The following is a 19382-nucleotide window of genomic DNA, read 5'->3' as shown; positions in this document are numbered from 1 at the left end:
CGAAACGGGAAGATATTAACACTATGACTTTGATTACCCCCTGCTCTTGCATCCACGCGGGCACCCGCGGGAATCCACGGCTGCATGGTCTCAAGGCCTCGGTTTGTTTTGTGGTTTTTTTTTTCATGTTTCTTTTCCCCACGTTATAATTTTGCTCCCTCCTTGTTGTTTTTAATCACCAAAACTTGGCTTGATATATCATATTAATATAGAACTACATCTGCTTCAGATTGTACATTATCATAATTAATATTAGGCCTACAATTATTGCTCCTATTATTGTTATTATTATATCATTATTATCATTATCCTTATCATTATTATTATTATTATTATTATTATCATCATCATCATTGTTATTATTTGGGGAGGGGGAGATCATAGTCATCAGGTTTAATAGGCACCCGTGGGAGTAGGTTCTCACGACCTCGTATTTTTTTCTTTAATATTTTTCCCATGTTATGGAAGAAAGAAGAATGATTATACATCACTGCATTCGTCTTCATTTGCTCCCTCTTTTTTTTTGTGACCAAAACTTGGTTTGATAGACCATAGAACCACACATTCTATTTCCACTTGCAATTTTAAAAATAGGCGGTCGGCAAAGCGAGGTTTTCCTCTACGTCCGCTCATCTTATGAATATGTATGAGATTACAGCAGCTCTGCAGTAAACGAATGGACACAGCTGCGCGTGTAATCTGATATGTACGGGTACGATCGGCAAATATATTTAGCCGCGTCCTAAACAGTCTGCGTACAATGACACCGGACTTGAGAGCAAACGGCGAGCAAACTAAATGACGTACCTGAGCTGCATATAGTATTCTGCAGTTGTGCAAAATACAATTACATAACCACAGAGACTCCAACTCTCCCGTTTTCGACGGGAGATCTCCCGCCGAAAACCCATTTTTGCAAAATCTCCCGTTCTCCCGTTTGAGATTTAATTTCTCCCGCCCTGTCTCTGTGTCTCCCGTTGGAAAGGATTTCTTACTTATTGCTATTGTATGTTGAAAAAATAAGCCTTAGATAGCACCAGAGAGCATCTACAACCCTAGGAATTTCGCGCTTCGCACACATCAACTTGGAGTCTCCCGTTTGCTAGGGGTTTCAGGCGGGAGAATCTCCAGATCAGAAGGTGCTTTGGGTTGGAGTCTCTGTAACCAACGTTCGTTGTTTTCATTTGGGGACGCCAATAATGGCGAACTGTACGTTAATGCCCTTGTAGTCCATATCACGCACACACAGATTCGTGTAACCATCGTCAACACATTCAGTACACGTAACAGGCGGAGGCAAAGGTACATCACAGAACTATATACACACAGTGTAGAGTGTGTATAGAGTTCTGCGAGGTACATTGTGTGTGTGCGTGCGCGTCCGCCGGAAGATGTCAGAGATTTCGCTGCACCATCATCTTTAGTATCCCCCAGTGTCTCTGCAAGCTAAAAGATGGAAGATCGAGAAAGCAGGAGGCCAGCGCAGGTGCCGTGAATATTGAAAAGCTCGGCTCTTTCGTCACGCACAAAAATGCATTATGCATGTAGCTAATTAATTTTTCTTTTTCGTCCTCGACGTCGACACGGAGGCGGAGAGGGGACGAAACCCACGCCATTCGATGTAGGATACTCTCCTGCGGCCGACGGCACCGGTCGCAACTGCCCGGAGCCGACGGCTCGGGAGGAGATAGAGAAACCAGCAACGCCGAAATAAAACAGGAAATACATAAGGCCGCGACAACAACAACAACTTCGAGTATTATAGTATAGGATTGACATTGCCCATGCACGCACGCTATTATCAGGAACAGTTGGCTCATTATCTGGGCAAACACACTGAATTCATTCCTGGATTTTTCTGAGCATCAAACTCATTGTACACTGTATCATGACAGTAACACATGAATGACTTTCACAGCACTGCTACAAGGTATGATGCCAATATGAATGATGGATGCTTGCCTAGCAACGGTGTACCGAGTTGATAATTACGCTTAATGGATACTCTTGGGACTCTTAACTGGGTACCTGCTGTACACTCAGTAAACTGTATGCCATAATATGATTTGATTCACATAGGGCAGGCAGTGAAAGAGACTTTTGATAATCATTATCACTTGACCTTTGTGGGCTAAATGAACGAAAAAGGACTCATTTTTAATTAATATTATTGTCAATATATGGCATTGATATAGGATATGATTGTGTCAAAACATTCTATGCAATAAATCAAAGTACCTTTTATAGCCACTTTCAAGGATGTTAAAATATGATTTCATTCATACAGGCAGCCGAACATAATAGTCTTTTATCATTAAAACTTGACATTTGTAGGCTATATGATAACAAAAATCCTTCTGGGATGATTATGTTGATAAAGGATATGACTGTGTCAAAATATTTAGTGGTGAAAAATTGAGCAAAGAAAATGGGGTTCCAACAGATCAATAATTACAACATCACAAGTCTCTACTTATTTACAAAGATTGATGAAATATAGCACATATCTTCAAGCATTGCAGCTATCAATCTTTATAGAAGCATCAATATATTTCATCTATGACTATACGATAAGGTATCACACCGCATAATCTTAATGATAGGCTTTACCATAAAAGCTAAGTTGTGCATCCTCCTTATTTGGAAGAAATCAGTTCCAATTGTTGGAAATACTTCCACTTCTGTTTTCCAACCAGAATTTGAGCAAAATAACATATTTCATCTATGATTATATAGGATATCATACTGCATAATTAAGGACAGGTTTTACCTTTAAAAGCTAGATGCATCCTCCTTTAAATTTGGAAGAAATCGGTCCCAAATGCTTGAAATAAATTCTACTTCCACTTCTAACTTCCAACCAGAATCTCAGCAAAATTTGGCAGTTTTGTGCAGTAAATATTGCTACACATGAACCAGATAAACGGGCATCTTTAATATTTGTATGTTTAAGATGAATTCTTAAAAATTATCCTCAGAAGCCAGGAATATACATATAATTAACAGGTCATTTTGATGCAAAATTATCAGACAAAATGATGCGTTACTCACACTGGCCTCATCCCCTTGGGCAGGCGGGGCAAGAAAAGTCTCCTTTGCCAGCAGAATGATTGTCCCAATGAGCCTCTCATACTCGTGGGGCAAGTTGTTCCCAATCAGCGCCGTCAGGTTGCTGACCAGGATGGATCCGAAGAAGACCTGGAGAGTCATCCAGAGCAAGAGGAGAGAGAACGGGATTGAGGTTAGGATATTTACCAGTACTTAAAGGGATGGTATAGTTTGGGTTGAGATGGGACATCACATTTCCAACTTTTTTTGTTGTGAGATAATAAAAAAAACAACAGTTATGAAATATGAAAGATCATACAATTCTAAGAGGAATTCAAAGCTTATTTGATGAAGATTGGTTCTGCAAAGGCTAAGATATCCAAAATAAAACAATCCCAATAAAAGGACTGTGGGACCCATCTTTTATTATGATCACTTTGTTTTACTTTGTTTTTGGATATCTCAGCCACTTCAAAATCGATTTTCCTCAAATAAACCTGGAATTCCTCTTGGAATTGTATGCTATTTAACATTATTTTGTTGTTTCTACAGGTAGGCCTATCTCACAAAACGTCAAAAAGCTCAATCCTCACCTCAACCAATACTATACAATCTCTTTAACCTGTTGTACAACCAGACACCTTTTTACTGAGGTGGCTTGTCCTCTGTGGACATGGAAAAAGAAACCGAAAAGGCAAGGCACAAATGACACATTCTCACACTCATTGGTAGCAATAAATGTTCCATAATCATTCTTTACAATGCTGTATATTACTGATTCAGAAGTTAACCTTCATCCTTCCTTTCTTTCTCTCATTCTCTTCTTCTTCCTATCTCTCTCTTTCCTCTCTCTCCCTCTCTCTATTTATCTATAATCACACATTTACAACAAATCCTTCTGCACAAAGTCAGAAAAAAAATCTCTAAAACATATTACACAATTTGCCGATTTGAGCCATTTCACATATTCAAAATTTACGATAAATCTCCATCTTTATTTGAGTCCTATTTTGGTCATACAACCATAGTCTACCTATGTGTCGGCATGCGTGATTATCAAAAGCCTCAAAATTGCTAGATTTATGACCATCTCTGACTGGCAACAAATTTGTGAATATTAATGTTGATATGATGTAGTTCTGTCTCACTTTGGGATACTTGGGTTTTTCTGATTTATTGCAGACTAAAGGATTTTAACAAATTACATGAAGTAATCCAGAAGAACCAATTTAAAGATGAAAAAAATAATGATTTCGCAGCAAAGTCCCCCAAGATTTGATCTGCTTAAAAAAAAAAATCAGCTTCTTTCCCTGACCACTGCATAAAAACTACGAACAGCACAACATCTGTGACATAGGCACTCAGTGGCTTGTTGTGTAAATACACAGCTCTCAGTCCAATTACATGCTTGACTGCATATATGTGTTATTTACTGTATTGCATGAACCATGCCAGAAGTCATTACAGGTCTAGCTACGCTCCACCCCCTCAATCATATTTTAGAGGTCAAAGCTTTCAGTTTACAAAGAGGCACACCCATATTCAAGCAAAGCCTAACTGGAAATCACCTCCATTTAGGCTTCAAGTGGCCTCAAGAGTGTGATTTGCTCTTTGGAAGAAACATGATTCAGGTTTGCTGTCAGACTCTACAGATTTCTTGATCTTCTAACCCATTAAAAACTATTATAAACGCAGAAATTTTTGTACATGAATTTTTATATATTTTTGTCTGGTGCAAATTCTAAACCTGTGGGAATATCTGCATAGTATTCTCTGCACATTTTGAATATATGTTTCTGAGCCCCTCAACTTCAAAAACTTGTCACACGAAAACACTGACATTTACAGTGGTCCGACATACATGGCGAGACATTTGTTTGTTTGTTTGTTTGATTGATTTTCCATATCAGATAAGATGGCTGGACAGCCCATATTCAGCTACACTATTCAAAGCTGGTCTTCTATGGGGTCCAGCCAGATATGAGGCTGGACGACTTCACTGGGTTACAAGACACATATGCACCCTGTATAAACCAGGTGTCTGAAGGAAATGTGTGTTTGTTAGAGCAAAATTACCGGTATGTTTCTACGTACACGTGTTTACATCAAAAGTTTTCCTGCCTATCTAGAAGAGCTGAAAATCACACAAAAACTGAGGCAAAATGAAATATCTCACTTGACAAGCATGAAACAAGCATTTCTATTTGATAAAGAAAAGAAAGTGTCTTGATCTGATTCTGTGAAGGGTTGATTGACAATCCAAGAAAAGTATTATACGCAATAGGACTTTCATACAACCTGTACGTCTGAGAGTTCCAGATCTACCTGACAGGTGCATTTTGTTGGATTACACAGAGCACACAGTAAGTCACCACACATTAGGTGCATTCACATTTGAGAATATTATTGTGGTACTAATACTACAGTTATTTGTTGGCATCATTTTCATTGGCAAAGTACCATGACAATAGAAATCATGGTAATTCATTTGATACCATTCTCATTCATAAAATACGATGGTAATTCTGCATGGTAAGCACTGTGCATGCATGCACATAACTACGGGGAGAAGAGAGGACGTGCATGCGCTGGTCAGGTCAAGTTAACCGCTGTAACGCGGTATTTCATGGCACCAATCACGCATATTCAAATCTCGCATAAATACTTCATGCCAAGTTTGAATTCCCATCCTTAAGGTATCTCATCACGTATTTCACAGTGTATTTGCAGTCGCATTGCAAAATACTGCATGAAATACCTCAGTATTTTGCAATGTATCTTGTGGTGAATTTCCCGCTGCATTTGCGCAAACATTGCAAAATACCACGTGAAAGACCATGGCATTTCACTGTACATGTGAATGCATCTTATGACACAGTTCAGCTTCCTTTTTTTTTTGTAAATCACAGGTTAAAAATTCTCTGGCTAGCTAAACAGTTGCTATTTGCTCAAACACTTGAACTTCAGTCATTCACATGGTGTCTTCACATTCCATTAGGCTCTTGCTCTTCTTTACTGCTGGGGGACAAAGTTAGCAGTGGCTAAATAAATATAGGGAATACAATGTATCCTGTATCATACATCATAAAACTTTGATGCACCTTCGCCATGGCAAACTTTCATTCTGAACGTGCACTCTAAAAACAGTGGGTGGTGTATCTGTTTTTGTTTTTTTTTTGTGTCCATGATGCATGTTTGTTTCCCCATTCATTCGTCAACGGGATTATTTCTACTTCAAGCATGACAGAAAGCTTCAAAGCCTCCCAAAACACTTAGCTGCCAGCAGACATTTAAATGCGCCATTTCCAGTTTGAAAAATATGAGGAGCATGTTCCTACATACTACCAGTGTTTCTGATATTCTGCCAGATACATTTTGCACTAATGTATTAAAACATTACAGACGAGATTTTTACACTAAATAGTTAAAAGGAAAACAAAATCAGTATAGTAAAAAGTATTGCCACACTTAAATCTTTCCAATGGGACACAAGTTTTAGAATACACCCTAAAATAACAAATAGTTTATTAGCGTAAAATGTTATACTTTGTATATATATATAGCATTTGATATAAGGAAAATCAAAAGAAAATTCAACACATTTGCAGACAAGGCACAACATCAAACGTATCAACTGGCATTAAATGAAATACAGGGTCAGAAATACACAAAACACTACCATCCCTTCTTTACTACTATTCTGCACAAGTTCATTTAGACTACATGTAGGCTGCAAGAAGACCTCCATTGTGTTGAAATACTGATGTCTGGCACCACCCACACTGTATCAATCATTTCAAGATGTTTTCCACATATAAATCTACAATTCTGCATTATTCAGCACATGTCTAATCCACTTCGGGTAACATGATAACATCTATGCAATATTCTGCAATATGAACTGACAGGTTGCTGTACAAGACAACTTTTACGGCTCCATCTCTTTTTTGGAGCACTCTTTTTATTAAATCCGCAGTGAAAGTTTTAGCGGCATAATGAAGCCCCCAGCCCCCCACGCAAAAAAAAAAAAAAAAAATGAATATTACATGAATATGGTCTATACAATGCAGTTCCAATGAGAGATATAATTAATCAAACAGGTCAGGTTTTGTGAGTCTCAAAGTGACAGTTTCTATGGGTAATTCATCTTCAATAAATGTCACTGAATCGATGGCAACTTCCACTCCCTGTTTACCCATAGCAAGAGCAAGCTTAACCCGCTGAAGACTAGTCCCTTGTATACTCAGGCCGTTGTCTATGAGAAATGTGTGCTAAATAGCAAAATCAGCTACTGCTAGTAATCAGTGGGTTAAAAAGACCAGAATCGATGGAATAAAAGATGAATCTTGGAAGAGAATTTTCTGGGAGCATCCAGCAGAAGAGGCAAGATACACTGTACGTACAGAGCTGAGAAAATCCATTGAAAGAGATATTGGACAGACAGAGGGACAGAAGTGTAATGTCTCGTGCACAATAACGGGCAGAACATCTGAGCTATGAAATGGTTCTGCAAGCTACCAGTGTCCTTAGATATTGTAAGACAATGAAGTTTAAAACAAAAGCAAACAAACAAAAAAGAAAATAATCACTATCTGAAAATTACCATCAAATGCTTCACAAAGATAGAAAAGCTGTGACTCATTGGCTAAACACAATACTAGAATTTTGGAGCAGGAAGTGTAGTATTCAATTATAGATTACACCATTTGTTTTTTGAATATTTTACAAGCATATAGAGATACTGTATCTGTTTTAATAGATACCTTGATAAACATGACGGCATATTTTTCAAAATGTAGCAGTGTACATTCTTTTTTGCTTGGGAGCTTCTTCATCCCTCTGAACATCATCATCACAACACAAGACCGACAAATTTTTTATTTCGAACCATAGCAAAGTTGATTTTAATAACCAGCATCTTTAAAATTCACATCATACCTGTACATGTACCTGGCTTGCTATCCACACACTGTAACTTGTGCCCACCAAAGCTCATTTTAATGACAAGCTTTCTCATGTTAAACACCAATTACCATGGTCCCGCCATTGCTCCCCACTGCATGATCACAATTGATTTCCCCGTGCCATCAAGCACGACTTATTGACTTATTGATTAGCTTGTTCATGAGTGCAATTTACATTTCAAATTTGGTCGCAGTCGAGAAATAGCTTGTACTTATTTGCGTGATATGAGAGCAAATCAAGATTGTTTCAAAAGAGACACCAAAAGATGCTTGGAATACTCTCTTGTGCTGAGCTGGTCATCAAACCACTTGTTCAGATGTAAATGTTATGTACAGAGATATTAAAAAAAAACACACATTATCAAAATCATACCTAAGTGAAAGAAATCAATTTCTAGCTGACATTAATATTTTCAGTGTTGCCTTTCATCAGAGCATTATGAATACTCTCCATGCATCATTTCTGTGAAGGGGGAAAAAATCATAATATGAACCTGCAGCTTTGCTAAAGCAAGGCCTATTCTGGTACATGTGAGACCCCCCCCCCCCCCCCCCCAACAAAAAATGCAGCTCTCTGTTTCAGATTAACAGCTCAACAATTATTTAAACCAAATTTCTTGTGAGATTGCCACACTTACGGAGCCAGTCACAAGAGGAAAGAAGTAGCACAATATTAAAGATAATGAGTATCTTCTCAGGGGAGATATTCACTGTTCTGAATGTTTTGAAATCCAAAAATGAAATACATTGTAGCTTCATTATCCTGAAGGTTCTTCATTCCAAAATACACATACATCGTAATTTGTACACAACAGGAGGTTTGGTCCTAAAATGAAATAAGGTTTGTTAATCTGAACATTTGGGATATAATTTTTCCAAAGGTTTGTTATTCCGAAAACAAAGGTTCATCATTCTAAAGGTTTGTGCGTTTGAGGGAAATATGTAAACTTTGCACACCGTTATCTGAGTCGGACATGCAAAGGTAGCCCATAAAGAACTAGAGAAGCACTCTGAGAGCGCAGACCTCCACTAAGCAGCTAATTTCCACCAATGATCTTGTTCTTCCATAGAGATCGGTGACTTCCACCCCATGGTCAAAAGAAGCAAAAATTTTCTTATTATTCTTTTTATTTTTCTTGACTTTTAATCACAAATATCTCCATTTGACAAATATGGACTTATCGGTTTTTGCAAACAAACGTTTGGAATGGTGGTTGCAAATGTGGTTTGAAACACGATTCTCGAGGTGTCGCGTTTATCTACCCAACATCGAATCTCACTGTGCAGTTCCTTTGCGCAGTTGGACCCAAGAAGCAGAGGTCAACCGAGGCCCGTGTTGTAATCTGCAGGTTGTATACTGCATGGAAGATATCGGACAAATGCGTTTCAAAACAGCATTGCATTTCTGTGGTCTCAAATGCATTTCAAAATGCCCTTTGAATGGAGTTTCAAATCAGCATTTCTAAACACGTTAGAAAACATAGCTGCGTTTATCTATCGCCTGTAACTGCCTCAAATGCATTTAGGATCATGATTCTGCCTTAGACATTTTTTAAATACATGTAAATGCACTATTAATTTCCCCAAAAGACAAGAGGGATCAGTCTACACTTATGACAGCCCGCTCGAACAGTTTGTCGGTCTCAAAATAGAAGCAGGAAGACTCGCATGAGAGCATTTGAATATCCCTTCATTCCTTCGCATCTAACCACACACCCCATAGACCTGAATTCATAGAATATAGGTACCAAATATTGCACAGTACAGCCAGGTACAATAATATCTTGTATTCATACCTCCCTGTGGGGTATGGAATGGAATAGGGAAGTAAAAATCAGGCATGGTTTAACTTTACGATATTACATCTAATACCACCAATTGGAAATGCAGAAATTTTGCAGGGAGCAAGGATGCATACCAAATCCAGTGCTCCAAGCAAGAGTGGGATGGTAAAGAATTTCATGATGGTATACAACTGTAGCCTGTACACACCAAAAGGAAATTTATCACAAAGGTTTTATTTTCACTTGGTCAAGTCCACCCCCCCCCCAACACACACACACACCACCACCATCACCACAAGATCTGCAACCAATGATAGTCATTAAATACCATTAGTTCCACTATCAACATATCTATCATACAAAGCAATGGAATTATGACAAGCAATCTAGAAAGGGTTATATCCGCCTTAGTATCAGGAGCCACTCCAACCCATGATAAATTTGGCATGGTTTCACATTCAACACCAACCTCTGACATCAGGCTTCAAATTTATCACAACTACAGTCCAACCAAAGTTATATCTTGCAATGTTTAGACCATGCAGGGCCCTTCCAGACAAAAGACATTTTATGATAAGGAAGATGTGCTTTAAAGGGAGAGTACAGTATTGGTGGAGATGAGAATTGGGCTTTTAACTTTTTGTGAGATACCAAGAAAACACTTATGATATTGTACAGAACATACCATTTTAAGAAGATTTAAAAGTTTATATAATGAAAGTCGGTTTTGGAATGACTGAAACATCCAAAAACAAAGTAAAACAAAGCGATCGTAATAAAGTGTGGGTCCCACACTTTATTAAAATCGTCCTTTTTTGGATATCTTAGCCATTTCAAAATCAATTTTCATCAAATAAACATTGAATTCCTCATAGAATTACATGCTCTTTCATATTTCATAAGAGGTTTCTCACTATCTCACCAAAGAAATGTGAGAAACCTGAAATTAGGTCTCAACCGAAACTGTACGATCCCTTTAAGCAAGACACAAAACGTCACGTTCTATCCTCAAAACAGTGAGACTGGTGATGACCATATGAGCAATGCAAATGAGGTGATCAAATGTTTCTTTCAGATCAAAAAAAAAAAAAAAAAATGTATCATTCAAGTGAAATCATAGTGGGGTTGCAATATCTCACCAGAAGTGATAATTAGGGATACAGAGGTTGACTCTGCTACAATGTAAATTATCCACAAAAGACCTTTTTATACTGTTTTATGTGTAAGAATTTAATTCACCTTCTTCTAGTGGCTGCTACCAGTATTACTACTTTGAAAGCACATACAACAATCTAATATAATTCCTTACTTATTTCTCACTTGACATCAGATTTGCTAAAACTTCCATCATTTAGTGTCTTTGATTTTACTCTCTATAACTTGAACGTGGAGTACTCCCATGTCATTTAAAGGGATAGTACAGTATTGGTGGAAATGAGAATTGGGCCTTTAACTTTTTGCGAGATGGCAAGAAAACACTTATGATATAGTACAGAGCATACCATTTTAAGAGAAATTCAAAGTTTATTTGATGAAAATCGGGTTTGGAATGACAGAAACATCCAAAAACAAAGTAAAAGAAAGTGATCGTGATAAGTGTGGGTCCCACACTTTATTGCAATCGCTCTTTTTGGATATCTCAGCCATTTCAAAACCAATTTTCATCAAATAATCGTTGAATTCCTCATAGAATTACATGCTCTTTCATATTTCATAAGAGGTTTCTCATTATCTCACCAAAAAATGTTAGAAACCTGAAATTAGGTCTCAACCAAAACTGTACGATCCCTTTAAAGGGATGGTATATGGTATTGGTTGAGATGAAGATTTGACTTTTTGGACTTTTTGCAAGATACCAAGAAACCACTTACAAAATAGCACAGAGCATACCATTCTCAGGGGAATTCAAAGTTTTATTTGATGAAAATTGGTTTTGGGATGGCCGAGACATCCAAAAACAAAGTAAAACAACGCAATCATAATAAAAGGTCTTTGGATATCTCGGCCATTTCACACCCAATTCTTGTCAGATAAATGTTGAATCCCTCTTGGAATTACATGCTTTTTCATATTTCATAAGAGGTTTCTCATTACCTCACCAAAAACCTAATGTTAGGTCTCAACCAATACTAAAAATTCCCTTTAAAGTCTAACTGGAGACTTGATGAAGACTAGTCTGATATGCTGTGAGACCACCAGTAACAGCAGTAGTTGTGTCAGCTGGCAGCTGACAAGAGAACAAACCACCAATGGTTTCAAGTCTGCATCAGCTGACATTTAATGAAAATTGCTTGTGGCTCGCTGAAATCGAGTGAATATTATTGGATCTGGCCAGAGAAATAGGCCTACATAAACAGAAGAGCGGAAAAAAAAGAAGAAGGAAATATTCACGCTGCAATTGGGATGGGGGAAAAAAACACAATACGGCAGATGTGAATGACCTCCGGACCCATTCAATTGTATTAGTATACAAATGGAAACTAGTCACGAGTGCTATGGCGCAAGACATATGTAGACCTATTGCACAAGGTAAAAGATTACCCTGTATGTGAGACACTCGCTTCAACAGGGTGAAACCCGTTTGAAATAGAGTCTCTTACCTGTATCTTTATAAACCAATTGCAAAATCTGTCATTGCACGAATCAAGACCAATAAATTACATCGTATGCTTCCTCTACACATCATCTCAAATATTAAAAGTCATATCTGTGGCCAAGATCTGCATATAACAACTATTTCTCTGAGCAAAGCGAATACAAAACTGTGAGTTCAATTAAGAGCCCTGAACATGATTTGTGATATCACTGTATATACTTTCTAGAACTGCTCACCACTTGCATGCTCAACACACCTATGAAAAGTTTCATAAATCATGCATGTCAGGTTTTGCTTTCTTCTTGCATAGGGTAGGGAAAAGGAAATAACCAAATGCTGAAGAGAACTATTTCTTTAAAAAAAGCAATAGAATGCTATGGCGAAGGACATATTATGGATGCCTACACTGTATATCAATGAAATGGTTCCTTCATGGGAAAAGGTTATTATAAACCTAGTGAAAACAAAACAAAACCTGCAAAGGCTGCAAAAAGAGTGATAGTGGCCCAATGATGTCATAATCACCGATGTGTTGGCTCAGTGAGTAGAGCGGCTGCCCTCACAATCGGGAGGTCGTGGGTTAAAACCCCGGCCGCGTCATACCAAAAGACGTTGAAAGATGGGAGTTGCTGCTACCTTGTTTGCCGTTCAACAGTTGAAGAGGTTAGAGCAACGTCGATCTGGCGCTGCTCAGTGGCTGCCGGGCCCACGATCAATTGGGCAAAAAGAATTTCCTTTCTTGGACAATAAAATTTGGAGTTTATATCCAAAAACAATTATTTAAAAAAAAAAAAAAAAAATTATAAGTAGCAATCACTGCACATCTGATATTCTATTCATGGTTGATCATCCCTTTAAACTTCTTTATAATTATTATGTCTGACAATTCTATTCTAACTCCCTTTGTGCTTTAGTTGCAAAATTGCACATTTTGGAAGCTTGCTTCAGTTGGTTGATCAGCACAATGGCACACAACGCATGACACAGTTACTGAAAGCATGGCGTACAGCAGGAACCTATAATGGGTATTGGGAAGGGTCGTGGGAACTTACTGAAAAACATGGAAGATTTCAACATAATACCCACAAATGATGTTGATGTTGATGTTGCTGTTGCCAATCATGTATTACAAGAGTATTACATGTCCACATTTTGAAAAACATTTTTTTTTTTCCCATGAAGAAAGACCCGCTCATTGAGATATTATATTTCGTGATTAGCTTTCTAAGAAACTTTGTTTCTGACCACCAGGTAGATGGCCAAGGTTTGCCAGACATATAAGTAACAACCAGCACAAAGGCCATTTTTAGACATTTTACAATAAGTCCACGTTCAGACAGAGCAAAATAAAACCTTTCTAATGATACCTCACTTAATGCATACTTAATTTACAACTTAATATTCTTGAAGTTATGATAAAAGATATCACTATTTTTTCATCTTATTTTCTTTGCTTTTGAGCAGGATTTACGGCAAATATCTCAAATTGACAAAAATGGAGTGAGCACTTTTTGCAATGAAACTCTTCACATGTAAACTAGATCATAGATATCAACAAGCAGTGAGTATATATGTACAAGTCAGTGGCATAGATTGTGATTAGGTCCTCAGAGATGTAAAATAGAAATATACTGGGTACTTTGTGGATAAATCTGAATAGATTAGTATAAAAACCAATGGGCAGGTGACTTGTTTGAAGTCCCTACTACAGTGTACTGCTTAAAGGGGAAGGCTAGTAACTGATCAGTGGGAATCAGTGGAAATGCTGGGAGATGATTGTTCCAATCCTTATGGGATTCATTCAAGAGTTCATTGTATATCTATTGTTGTGTGAAAATGATTTGCTTCAGAACGGTCTCATATTCAAATAATGTGCAGATTAATGCTCCGTCACTGACCAGGGATGCTAACCTGGAAGCATTAAACTGCACCATTCTGAAGCAAATCATTTTCACACAACAATAGATATACAATGAACTCTTGAATGAATCCCATAAGGATTGGAACAATCATCTCCCAGCATTTCCACTGATTCTCACTGATCAGTTACTAGCCTTCCCCTTTAAAGGCACTGCTTGCCATTTGCAGTAAAAAATGAACAGTTCCAGTGCTTCAAAATAGTTCTAAAATGTGTTCTCTAGTACAAACAACCTATGTAAGAATGATCATAATCAGTATAATCAGTGTGAAGTACTGTAAAATATACATAATGTGAACAATAGTTTTGTCAAAATCTTTTCTAGAATAAACCATCTACAGATATGGTTAACTGAGAAAATTAGTGACATCTCCTTATATTTGCGGCTTTATTGTAACATTTTTGTGTTTTGTGTTGCGTATTTCGTGATACAATGAGCTATATACAATAATACATATGCATCAAATGTGATAATTCAAACATATTTGTAATCATCGTTTCCAATGTTAAATAGTAACTTTAATTCCCGACTACTGCTTAAAGGGTATACAGTTGAACCTCTCGTATCCGGACAAGTCGGGACCGGGGCTCATCCGGATAAGGGATTTGGCCGGATACGGGAGACTCAATGCTTTATACATACACATGTACTGATGTAGCCCATTGTAGTACCACATGTATTAATGTGTATACTGCAACCTTTTCATTGTTACACTCAGTAACAGACCCCAAAATAGAGGTTCGTGTTTGCAAGAATGAAATCATTTTCTTTTATAAATTCTTGGGATGATTTACCTAAATAATTATTAAGAAATGCATCAAGTATATGTAATTCATGTGTGTTTGTGCAGGAGTTCTAAAGGAGTTGGGAATCCCCCTTTCCTCCCGTAATTATTTTTAAAAAAATCACAGCGAGATTGCGTCCGTATAATAGAGAGATCCGGATAAAGGGAGGCCGGATAAGAGAGGTTCAACTGTACTGCCTTTAACAGCTCAGGGCTGGTATAAGAGTGCTTTAGTCGCTGTGGAGGTCATTGACACCTTCCCTCTCACATGACATTTTGTTGTGGATGCTTGCACTTTTGTGAAAGGGTGTCAGGTGTTGGTGGCTGTTTTGAATAGCTGGAGTACAACCACATGCACTTTGACCCCATTTTGAGGTCTTCTTTGTGAACAATAGCATCAAGAACTATGGGTGTTATTTCTCCACATTATCAGGTGCATTTATCAACTCACTTTTGGTGTGGAATTAAGGTTTAGAAATAACTTTCAGGGAGATTTGGGCAGATGATTAATGCAAGGCCGCTCTGATTGTGGGCTTAGAAATGCCTTTCTGAAAAAAAGTGAGATCGCAAATGCATTTGAGCCAGAATGCATTTCTGTGGAGAAGATAGACTAAAAGTCATTTTGAAATGTGTTTATTGCTCAGACCTACCCACGCCAACTACATGATAACTGCGCCTCAGTCAAGTAGCACAATGGAGGTGCACAGTGACAAGGCCTTTATCTCGACTCACGATAGAGATGCTAAACGCAAACTCGAGAAACGTGATCCATAAGGCCTTCGCAAACACATTTTGATAGTCGGTATTGAAACATGAGAAAGATGATAAACACAGCCATTGTTGAGTCAACCATCAAGCTGAATCAAATCTCTGCAAGCATTTCAAGATTCATTTCAGAGTATTTATAAAAGCTGTGGTCATGTTTCAAACCACTGGAGCCACTTTATAAATGCCATTTATAAGTTGTTCCTCTTCTCTACAGTATCAAAAAAAAAAGCAACACAGGAGAATACATCTTCCTAGCCTCACATCCATACTGTAAGTTGTTTTTTTTTTTCAAAATTGTTACAGTGTCTTATCAATAAACAGCATTAAAAGCAAAAAGGCTATTCCCTTTGATATGCCAAGCAATATTGTACTTGTATGTATGGGATACCAGATATCGGCAGGGTACCTTGACATCGGCACCCTGCGTATCATGGCTGTTTGCGTATAGAACGAAAAGGTACATGCGGGAATAAGTGTCATTAGCTATGAAAACAATAAAAACGAAGAAACGAAAATCAAACTCACAAACAAACTAACAAACCAAACTAAACATGTTTCAATTACACATCCGCTCAGTAACGACGAATGGCTGTGAAATTAACATGTATTACCTATGGAGGGAGGGGGTGCCGATCGCTAGGTACCCTTTTAAGCTGCACGAAGAAAACGGACTGCACGCACTAAAATTGCGCTATTTTAAAACGGAGATTCATAATCAACGAGACGGTCACGACGTTCAAAACTGCAGTATTTATGGCATATTTGAGACAAGAATTAGGTGAATTTTTATACTTTTGGAATAAACAAACTACAGATCCTTGGGGTGACGATACCGTAGGTGGTACCCCCAATGCTACACTTTTTTCTTCTTCATCCCTGGTGCAAATTTACACCATTGATTAAATGTAGATACATCGATCGCCATTGTAAAGCATGTCATGAGTTAAATACAATGCATGCAAACTTACACAAGAAGAGAAAAATGGTCTCAGTCTAAGACTAACTGATACAAGCAAATGTCATACTGATGAGACAGGTGGAAGGATTGATCGAATGTGAAGGGAACCAAGCGACATGCAGTAGAGATGCCAAGTTTCTCAGCTGGCTGGGAGTGAGAATGAAACTGCAATTTAGTGAAGCACTGAAGGGGTTGGGTGGGGGGGGGGGGGGAGTGGATCCCCCTTCTCCCATTGTGGGGTTTTTTGGGGGTTTTTTTCGTCTTTTTATTTTGGAATTAGAAATGGTGCAATTTGGCTCACACTTATAATGCAATTCTACTTGCATTATAATTCTCATCTTTTCTTCATGAAAGTGGTCCTGCAAGACATGGGAGCATTACTGCCAAAATTTTGGTCAACGGTGAATGAGTCTAGAATGTATGACTGATCAGTAGTGACATGACTTTATTTAGTTGATGGCACAAATTTTAAAGACGTTTGGATTATTTATTAAGAAAGGAAAATACAGTACCACCCATAGCTGTAAATACAGCCATGTAGGTAACCTCCATCCAATAAAAAGAATAAGAAAAAGTTTACCTTACTCATATTAGCATTAGCGGGCTTCTCATCCAATGGCTATTATTGATCTACCTGCCATGTTTTTGTTTTTGTTTTATTTTGATTTTCTGTTTATTTGTGTTTGAGTTTGAGTTTGAGTTTGAGTATGATAGTTTGTGTTTGTGTTTTTGTTTTTGTGTGTTTTTGTGTGTTTTTTGTTTTTGTTTTAGTTGTTTTATTTTTGAGGGGGAGTTGTGAGAAAATGATTGTTGAGCAGGTGAGCATGAGATGGGTTGCTGGGGAGTGAGACTCGATCACACCGTAGGCATGAGACTTGGTAGGTCTGCATGCAATAGCTATACTGTACCTCTGGATCTTCTTGAAGGGACTTGAGCAATGGGGCAATCCCAGCGGGGGCCACAGTCCCGACGAACACATTGTGCACGGCCGACAAGTCTGTGAATGCTTCGGCGGCTGTGTCTGTACAGAATCAATCACCGAGAATGAAAAAGAAAAAATGGATGAAGATAGAAAAAATACCACAAAACATGAATTGTATGAGGTGACATGAATGGGCTATTCAGTACATCATTTTTCCCTTTTTATCCGTTAACATTTACAGCAGAAGAATCTAGAAGCATCCACGGGGTCACTGACTTGCAAATTTGGGACTTCACTGGATGGAACACCACGTCAGCAAAAAAGCGATTGCTTTAACATAGCTGCATTCTAGTTTTCATAGATGCCAGACTGGGTGATTAATCAGGAGCCCCTGATCCACCAACTGCGTTTCTACTAGGCACCATCATTTAAAGGGATAGTATAGTTTTGTTGAGATGGGGCTTCATTTTTTCTCTTTTTTTTGTGAGATAATGAGAATGAGAGCTTACAATTCTTAAAAGAATGGAAAGCTTATTTGATGAAAACTGGTTCTGAAATGATTGAGATATCCAAAAAGAGAGTGGCCCTAATAAAAGTGTTTCCCATCTTTTATTTGAATTTCTTTGTTTTATTTTGTTTCTTAATATCTCTGCCATTTCAAAACTGATTTTCATCCAAGAAACTTTGAGCGTGTTTCTACTGAGAGCACCTCACATCCCTGGCATCGCCACGAATTTTGTCCAATGCAGCACCTCGTATTTTATGACCACTCGAGCTGTTTCTACTGAGCGATAAAATACGAGGTGATGCAAAGGTGACGTGCAAATGCGGCGATTCCGGAAGTCAGGTATTTTTAAGTCACAGATTTGGGTCACGCGCGCACTGCCTGTTAATACGATCCGAACCCTGCCTGCTTTGCTACAACTGCGTCGGCTATTTTTTGATTAGCCATTTCTCTTCGTCTTCCCATCCAATAGACCCCGAACTAACATACTGGTATCCTGCCACTGACTGATGAGAAATCTTTGGAGATCGAGGGTCCAGTTGAGATTTTCTCAAGGCTGCGACATACTAATGTGGTACTCTCGCGATTCGAGACAATATAAAATGAAATAACGCGGTGTAAAATCAAGTAAGTGATGAGGGCTTAGTAATGCAATAAGTTCGGCTGTTAATCACGCGAACAATATAGGTGATGAATGCCACAATTCACATGTAACGTAACGTATAGGGCCTATAACACATACACAAGCGAGTTGGTACCAACAAAGCATGATGCGAACACGGTCGCTGTGTGTACACACGTATTTTGTACACATGTGTGCGATGAACCGATTGAAAAGCGCGGGGAGAAATTCTAGACGTCCGATACACCACGAATTTCGCTACCCGGTGTGTTTCTACTGAGAATCGTCCTTCGCGTCACCACGCATCGACCACCTCAATAGATGGACGACGGAGCACCTCGCATCAGCCGGCATCGGCCACTACCAGATCTGTTTCTACTGAGGAAAAATTTGAGGTGTCACCACGCATCGGCCGGTATCGGCCGGCATCGGCCGGTATCACCACACATCGGCTGGCATCACCTCGAATTTTCGTCGCTCAGTAGAAACACGCTCTTTGAATTCCACTTAGA

The 19382-nt window shown here is 38.4% G+C and overlaps 1 protein-coding gene across 1 annotated transcript in view; it reads right to left on the bottom strand.

Annotated features, from left to right (window-relative positions):
- The window catches only part of LOC139718072 (uncharacterized), a 95205-nt gene that overhangs the window by 55153 nt on the left and 20670 nt on the right, over window positions 1–19382 (bottom strand). The window contains exons 4-5 of the mRNA XM_071629566.1: window positions 17730–17842; window positions 3052–3198 (exon numbers count right to left, since the gene is read on the bottom strand). Of these exons, the coding sequence (XP_071485667.1) occupies window positions 3052–3198; window positions 17730–17842 (260 nt within the window). The remainder of the gene's footprint in view (window positions 1–3051; window positions 3199–17729; window positions 17843–19382) is intronic.

This window comes from Diadema antillarum, unplaced genomic scaffold (genome assembly GCF_040938485.1).
Source record: "Diadema antillarum isolate AM-2024a unplaced genomic scaffold, OU_Dant_1.0 scf00000088, whole genome shotgun sequence".
Taxonomy (NCBI): Eukaryota; Metazoa; Echinodermata; class Echinoidea; order Diadematoida; family Diadematidae; genus Diadema; species Diadema antillarum.
The sequence above is the reverse complement of the archived record's forward strand: the minus strand, read 5'-3'. Positions and strand labels throughout refer to the sequence as shown.